Consider the following 9153-nt stretch of genomic DNA (forward strand, 5'->3'; position numbering starts at 1 on the left):
AAGGCAGACACTTTATTATTATTTGTCTGTCGTTACCAATATTCAGACGAAAACAATATTGCAAAATATCCATTTTTACATCAGAGTCTTGCTATATTTCGATCGGTATAGATCTGTCGGTTAAATTGATAATATGAGAAAGTTTTACGACGTTCATATATCAATTAATTTTAGACCAACATTATCTCTTGTACTATTTAAGATTTACATGTACGTGCCAACTATATAAGTACGATAAGAACTATTAAATGTAAAGAAGAACGCATAAGGATCATATATTCGAGTATTAGACATTGTTTAAAGACATGTTTTATTACGTTTTGATATGTTTATTTGGTATGTCACACTTATTACTTTTGCTTAGCATACTTAGTAAACTTGTTCTTAAATTATGTATAATTTAACAGTACCCACAATTATTTAAATATTTGTATCATGCAATTTAATACACTAAATCACATTGTTGTTTACTAATGATTTAATGATGGTTAAACTTAATCATTTAAAAGTCAATTAATGTTAAAACAAAGATTATTTCCAGCTTAAAGTTTATAGTTTATAAGAAAGAACATTGAGACAGAAGAGAACATGACACAGGTTAATAATCTACAAAGACAAATAAAAGAACACTATAACACGTAATTCAGATGATAAACAACGTCAGTACCTATTATATATATCTACTAATATTTTTTTAAAATCTGATGAATATTGTGAATTGCTTCCTAATGAACTAGCCGTGTCTGTTGTTTCTTTAATTTCAAGTTATAGAAGATATGTAACGTTGTTTCTTTGATTGCAAGTTCTAGAAGTTATATAACAAGTAATCAATTAAAAAAAGAAAGAAATCAGAAGAGTTTGGATTGGAAAGAACATCATAAATATACCTGAATGTGCAATCAGATTATCTCACTTCTTCGATCTTCTTGGTTTTGACATATGGAAAAAGGAACTCTGACTCAGTCGTCGGGGAGATGCACACAGTTCCTTCTCATAGGAATGCCGAGAATTTTGTTGACGAGTGTACCTAAATTTATCACATATGTTGTCCAGAAGAAACATATCTCTTTGATTACTTTATACATGATTAACAAAATATAATGTGTGGTATCCCAAAGTAATAATAAGTAGTTTCACCATTAATCTGAAGACTGTCTTTGATTGCTGATACTGTTAATGTTGATAATTTAAAAAGACCCTACTATATAACTTTTGTGCAAAGAAACTTCTGAATTTCAGGTATCAAATACGACGATTAACATCCACTCCTTCATTTTTGGTTGAAATTCCCAAAGAAAATAGAACACACATATTTCCCCCTTCGTAAGTGTTCTGGGGTATATGTTAAGACCACTACTCACATGAGACCAAATAAAACAGATATTAACCATTTCAAGCCCCGTACGACTGACAACAATGAGCATAGTCAGTCATAAAAGGCTCAGAGATGACAAATGCAATACAATTCAAACGAGAAAACTAACGGCATAATTAATGTACCAAATTCATATATCAAGCAGTGTACTTAAATTTGACTTAGAATATGCATTATTTTGCAGCTTGTTTCCAGAACATTGTTTGTCAGTGTCAAAACGGTTGGATTCATAATTCTACATCATGTTATTACTTCAGCGATAATACGAAGACCTGGGATACTTCTTCTGTAGGTTAATTACTAATTCATCTGATACACTTGGAAATCTGGCAATTTTACTGTACAAAATGGACATTTTGCCAACGACTTGGTGTCTTTAGTGATCGATGAAGGCCGGAAATGTTTTAGTATAAAAAATTGAATACAAACTGTGAAAAGCTTATACAAAAGCTTTGTTAAAGTGTACGTATACTAACAGAAATCAGATTTTCCTTACACTTTTATATGGTTATCGAATATCTGTGTTTCGGTAATCAATAAAAGCATCCCACAGTTATTAAAATTGAGGTTATATGCTTTGAGTTTTATGAACAATGTTTTAAGTTATTTTGGAATTTAGTAAACATCTAATTTTACACATCATGATTGAAAACAAAATCAAATGCCACAAAACATAAGCGAACCTGTCTTTAGCTATGATTATAAGACGAATGAAAACAATTATCTTTTATCTTTGCTCGAACATTTGAAACCTTTAATACTTCTAAGGTAGGTATTGCAAGGTTAGATACTTTTATTTTATTTTTCCTTTTTATAAATGAGCGTCGGGGACGAGACGATATCAAACGCGCGTCTGGTGTACACCATTTCATCCTGATATCTAGGTTGAGTTTGTGTCGCATGTCTTACACATACATATATTGTCTCTTTTATATGATAATGTTTAATTGTTTGGATAAGTGAGTATATTTGTCCGTAATTTTTTTTTATAACATTCAATATAATAATACGTATAATCGTAAACAGTGTGTCCGTATATTTTACAGGCTTCTTGCCAGGCACATCATGCTGAACTTGCTGTCATAGAGACAAATGAAGAAAATACGTTCATATGGTCTGAAATGACTAAACTTGGAGGTGGGTAGCTTCATGATGTACACATTACTTAACAACCAATTATTAAATCCATCCCTATGGACAACTTATAATTAAATTTAAATTATGTTTGTCAAACATATTGCCTTTTTAGGGAAACCAAACTTTTGTTATAATTATGGTAAAAAAAAATTTTGTCATAGAAATAAAACGTGTATAATGATTTTACTTCAACAAAAACTCTCCATAATTGAGTACTTTGACTTTTCTATTGTCTTATTTTCTGGTTGTCATAAATTTCTTTTTGGGAAGACAGGAACAGTGTAATGCGCTATATAAAAACCGAATAACAAACAGATTTTTTCAAATGAATTGTATCTGGTAAACGTTTTAACACTAAATAAAAGACGAAAAGCATCCATGTTTGCATAGAACATGTGGATTTTGAAATATATTTAAAGTAAGACTTTATATATAAACTCATCATGGATACCAGGATCAAAATTATATATTTACGCCAGACGTGCGTTTCGTCTTAAAAAGACTCATCAGTGACGCTCGAATAAAAAAAAATGTTTCAAAGGCCAAATAGAGTACAAACTTGAAGAGCATTGAGTACCAAAAATTCCTAAAAGTTTTGCCAAAAACAGGTAAGGTTATCTATTCTTTAGGTAGAAAAGCCTTCTTTTTTTTCAAAAAATTCAAAGTTTTGTTATCAGTTAATTTATATTTATGAACATATCAATGATGACTCAAGTCAACACAGAAGTTCTGACTACTGGGCTAGTGATACCCTCGAGGAGATAAATCTCCACCAGCAGTGGCATTGACCCTGTTGTTGCAAATAAACTCATCATAGATACCAGGATCACAATTCTATATTTATTTATGAGTTTAATTATTATCTGTTGCTTGGACTTGTGTCATGTTAGATTTCCTGTTGTATTTAAGTTATATTTTCGCATAAATTTTATTTAAGATATATCTTTCTTATAGACAATTGAAATAAAAAAAATTGGTTGGGGTGAAAATATCAGGATTTTCAAGAACATCACAGAAAACTTGATTTTGTCTTCTTCAACCCAACCATTTCTTATACTTAAACTTTATAATAATAACAAACAATCGAGCTTCAAGGAGAATGTTTGTGAATCAAATACTTTTCATGTAGCGTTTCTGACTGATTTAAACGACATCAAAGCGGTACACAGAAGTTGAGTGACATAAATATTACCTATTTAATATTGTTTGATATAACAAAGCAAATATAAACTCATCATAAATACCAGGATTGAAATTTTCAAATTGCGCCAGACGCGGGTTTCGTCTACAAAAGACTCATCAGTTACGCTCAAATAAAAAAAATAGTTAAAAGGCAGAATAAAATAATCTATACATATACATATTAGAATAAACGAAATCTTCTTGATTTAAAGCTTTTTATATGACTGCTAATATCTTGTTCTAGCTACAAAAAAAGGGTAATATGATGGATTATTTCAAAGCACGAATCTTCACTAAAATTTAATAAAAAAAACCTGGAAGTTTGCATTATAGAAGCTGAAAAAAAATGTATTACTAGTATCAACCATATAAAACACTAATCTTAGGAATCAGAATTTTGATTGCAATTAATATTGCTCTAGGTTTAAATATTCTCTGCTGTTTAGGATTTTTCTGGTTGGATGGAACAGATGAATTTTCTGAGGGACAATGGAAATGGGCATCAACTGGTGAACCATTGGATTATTCGAATTGGTTTCCAGGAGAACCTAATAATAGTAATGGTCAAGAAGACTGTCTGCTGACAGGTGGAGTCTACAAAACATTCTGGAATGATTCACCTTGTTCGAACCAGATCAAATATATTTGTGAGAAAAAGTAAGAATTTGTACCTTTAATTTTTAACTTAAACAGGTTACTCAAGTGGCTACAATCCAAATTACTGCATTAGAAAAATACTAAATTTCATTTGGTTGTGTTACTTTGCTTTTATCATTTAATTGATAACAAGGTAAAATATAATTTCATACAAAGACCTTTTTCCTCTATTTTGTGTCGTTCTTCCTGATAATCTGACAAGCCTTTCTTTTCAACTGTTTTTCGCATTTTGTTTTTATTGCTTTATGCTCTAACAACTTCCGAAATTAAACAGAAGGAATTAGAGCTCGAAACATGTTGAACAATGGTCAGTAGCCTGTAGTTTAGGTTAGAGTGAAGGTTTGCGCCTGTAAACACGTTTAAATTTTTGCATTTTTGCACCTTTTTTAAGGGAGCCTGTCAGTGGTTGTCGATTACTGGTTTGTGTGGTTCATAGATGTTTTAACCTATTCCGTTTTTTTATAACGATTAAACTGTTAGATTACATGTTTGCATTGTTTTACGCTAGTCATTTTGGGGCCCTTAATAACTTGCTGTTCTGTGTAACCCAATACCCCGTGTTGCAGGCCGTACTTTGACCTATGTGTAATTGTTAACTTTCAATAGATACGATTGTTGATGTCTTTATGTACTCAAATCAGTATAGTTTGTTTGTCTTCCCATTTAAAAAAACATTCACATTTGTCTTGCCGGTATATCTTAATCTATAAGACGATTTTTAGTTGTTCACATCGTAACGCCTTTGTGTCTGTTAAAATTTAATTGTCTGAACGGAAATAGTACATTTCCGTATTCTTATGTTTCATTCAGTTATTTAACTTTACTTAAGGGCATACGATACAGTTACAGGGGGGGGGGGGGGGGGGGTAATGACATTGCTAACGTAAAATGTTATTTTCGCGACGTCAAACTATGACATATCGGGAAAAGATGCATTTTTCGACTGATTTTTATCATTCAAACTGATTTAATTTGAAAACGAGTGCATGGACCCCAATTTTTTAAAACAGTAATTTGTTTCATTTTGCAAGGAGATTTTGTGACCCAAATTTTATTAAACTGTAAATAGCGCAATTTTTTTGATTTTGATAAACATGCAGCAAAAAATGTATTCATGAACATTTAATAAATATGAGTTATTTCTGAATAAAAATTGCATAATTTTTAATGATACTTATAAAATCCAGAAATTACCGATTATTTAACAAAAAAACAATTTGTGTTTATCTTTTAAACAAAAACGTTATGTCTTTCTTTCGAAAAAGAAAATACGGATACAAATCTGAATTTTGAGCAAATATACAAATTTTCGACCTCATTTTACTCAAAAAGTAGCACATGAAGGTATAGTTTTAATAACATATTTGATTTAATCAGGTAAAAAATAGCCTATATGCAAATTTTCATCAACTTGTAAATACAGGTTCAAAACTGTATCGTATGCCCTTAATGGTTTAAAACAGCTGATGAAGACAACGTTTTTCATATCGTATACAGCTTTAACAGACTAACCAGGAAAAACTATATTGACGTTATAGATACCTGTAGCAGATAGACAATTTAAAATATTTAGTCGATTTTGTCTTGATTCAATCAATATCGTCGACATCGACATCTTAGATAAACATATTTGTCTATTTCTATGCCATCAATAACGTCGATGTAAACATCTTGAGAACCATTATTGTATATGCAGATCAATACATTTGGTTAAGAACTGTCGATATCAAAACTTAAATAATCATAACAGAAGAAACGAGGTCAGGTATACAATTTGATTGAAAACATGGCATCGATATCGACGGTTGATGTTGTGTTTACTGTGACACATATAGTAAATGTACACATCAAAACCGATACGATGTCGTCGATATCTCATGTTTTGAACATAACTTATACATTAAAATGTTTTTTGCGATATTTAATTTTTTTTATTTGTTTTACAAATCATATTTTCTTTATTTATGTTGCAGGTTGGAGAATCCAGTTGTTGGATAAAAAGTATAACATCAATGGTTATAAATATGAGAGAGATATACATCTAGAATTAAAATAAATGACAGATTTTCATTGTTTAAATAGTTAATATTGTCAACCTTTTGAAATATATAAAATTGAGAATTTCAATTTGAAAAAAAATCAACACAGCGAATAAGTCCCTTACCCGCCCCCTAAACAAAATTTCAATCGTCACTGAACCCCCACTTTTTCTTAAAATGTCCTGTATCAAGTTTGGAAAAGGACCATCATTATATTATAGTTCGTTTCTGTGTGTGTTACATTTTAGTGATGTCTTTCTGTTGTGTCGTAGTTCTCCGCTTATATCTAATGTGTTTCCCTCAGTTTTAGTATGTAACTGGGATTTGTTTTTTCTCAATCGATTTATGAATTTTGAACAGCGGTATACTACTGTTGCCTTTAAAAATCTAGTGTAGACGAAACGGGTGTCTAGTGCAAATACAAAATTTCAATTCTGTCATCTATGATGAGTTTATTTACCATAAAATGAAGAAAAAAGTCAAACGTCAGTAGAATAATAAAGACACTATATAAAAATAAAAAAATGTGATGTTAAAATACACCAAAACATGTACAATTATCCCCGGCTTAGTATATATCCAGGATTTTGATTGGTTAACGCACGTCGTTACAAAACCCATAGCCCCTGGGTGTTGCTAACCCATATCCCCGGACGTTGCTAACCATTATCCCGGGGAACTCCGCGCAAGTTTTCCTTAGTTCCATGATTGCTCCTTGTGAAATATTGAATTCTGTAGAGTATCCATGATGTTTGTAATTAAATATCTAATTCATTAACGGGTTTGTCCTATATTATTCCGATCATGTACACTAATTTCATTAAATGCATCACTTGACTGCCACATTTCCTAGGAATGGGACTTCTGACCTAGCTATGCAAATGACCCACGTTGACGTCACACCATCTATGACGTAACTCTCACAACATTGAGCGCCAAATTTGACTCAATCCAGTTTCTCGGTCTCCGTATTAAAAACGTCTTATATTTCACTACCTGTAGGGTTCTACCAAAGGTAGTACCCTACACCCCGTAAAAAATATGTAAAATTTCCAAATTTCAATAAAACTTTTTTAGATAATGAAAAAAACGTTGTTTTCACGTTACACTTTGTACCCGAATTTCCATAAAACTCGCCCGATTCGGACTAAGACCGGGGATAAATTCGTTATCTACGTTCATATCCGTAGATATGGATATTTTAACACCCTTCAGTACCCTGTACACCCTTCGGCTTCGCCTCATGATGTACTGGGGTACTTCAGGGTGTTAAAATATCCATATCTACGGATATGAACGTAGATAACTTATAATATATTGGTGACTCACACATTGAAAATTTGGATACACGATATCATTGCTTACCACTCACATAATTGACCATCATTTAGTCTAGATTATTTAGTTATACCATTGTTAAATCTGCCGTTCTGTATTTTCTTTATATCGTAACCACATTTCAAACTTTCATAAGACTAGAACATCAGACAAGAAAATTTTCATAAACAGGAGCAAACAATCATCGATCCTTTCAAAGGTGTAAAATTTGTTTATTTTGTCATAAGCATACAATAGGTAGTGTAAGAAAAAAAAATCATTAAGGCTTACAATTGGAGCCAATACTCCTGGGCTATATTATCATATATGACTACTGTTGAGTTTAGTGTGAGGGCACGCTGGATTGGTGTAAAGTAAGAACCATATCAAGAATGAGAAAGTAAATTAAAAATAATAGTAAACCCACCAAGATCCCGGCCTACATCGACACAGGCCGCAATGCATAATCAATGGGTTAAAATTCCGATTTAGATTTCAAATTGAAATAATCTACCGATCGATATGTCCAGCATAGGCAATCCTTTCAGGAAACTGCATGTTGATTTTGAAAGCGAAATCAATATATGGTTGGATTAAACTATCCCACGTGACGTCGAACCATATTCATATTCCTTTCTTAGTATCAAGTCGGGATTGCCTTGTTCAACGTTTCCTGCTGTTAATGTTTTATAACGTTTTTATCGTGGTGTTTTAGATAGTATAGTAATTTCGTTTTTGAAAAATATGGATGATTTAAAAAAAAAACAGAAATGAATGAAGTATTGATACTGATGGTAGATTAAATACCAAGATTTATGACAAATGCGATGATTTTAATTATTTAACAGTTAACTTTCCATTCCTGTGTAGCAACATCGCAGTGGCTCCAGCATATGGAGTATATGTGTCTCAATTGATACGTTACTCTAGAGCTAGCTCAAAGTACGTTGATTTTTTTGAACGAGGAATACTGCTTTCTCAAAAGTTGCTAAGACAGGGCTATGTATCAATCAAATTAAGGTCATCACTCAAGATATATTTTTACGGTCGCCATCATGAGCTGATTGGCCAATATTACAAAAGTGTGTCAGAAATCATATATGATATTCTCCCTCAGTCATAATAACCTTCCATCATTACCAACTGAACAAAGAAATATCACGACGGGTGCTGTATACGGTGCAGGAAATGCTTACCCTTCCGGAGCACTTAAGTTCACTCCAGTTTTTTAGTGGCGTTCGTGTTGTTTCTTATTTATTTATATAACTGTTGATGTGAATGTCTTTGTTTACTCCTTGGTTTTGATTGTTATTGTCCTATTAACTTTTAATCGATACTGATTATCATTATGTATTTTGGGTTAAGTTATAAAAAAAACCCGTATAAAAACAATTTTGGAACAAATATCTTATGTTCAGAAGTTAAAAACTACAGTAGTTGGAATAA

At 31.7% G+C, this 9153-nt stretch overlaps 1 protein-coding gene across 1 annotated transcript; it reads left to right on the forward strand.

Annotated features, from left to right (window-relative positions):
• The first annotated feature begins 219 nt into the window (after window positions 1-219).
• Window positions 220-6430, forward strand: LOC143054262 (perlucin-like protein). Its single transcript, XM_076227218.1, has 5 exons — window positions 220-336; window positions 1560-1663; window positions 2422-2512; window positions 4141-4351; window positions 6325-6430. The coding sequence occupies exons 1-5, from the start codon at window positions 306-308 to the stop codon at window positions 6347-6349; spliced, it is 462 nt and encodes a 153-aa protein (XP_076083333.1). The 5' UTR covers window positions 220-305; the 3' UTR covers window positions 6350-6430.
• Window positions 6431-9153: the final 2723 nt, after the last annotated feature.

The sequence above is a fragment of the Mytilus galloprovincialis genome, chromosome 12 (genome assembly GCF_965363235.1).
Source record: "Mytilus galloprovincialis chromosome 12, xbMytGall1.hap1.1, whole genome shotgun sequence".
NCBI lineage: Eukaryota > Metazoa > Mollusca > Bivalvia > Mytilida > Mytilidae > Mytilus > Mytilus galloprovincialis.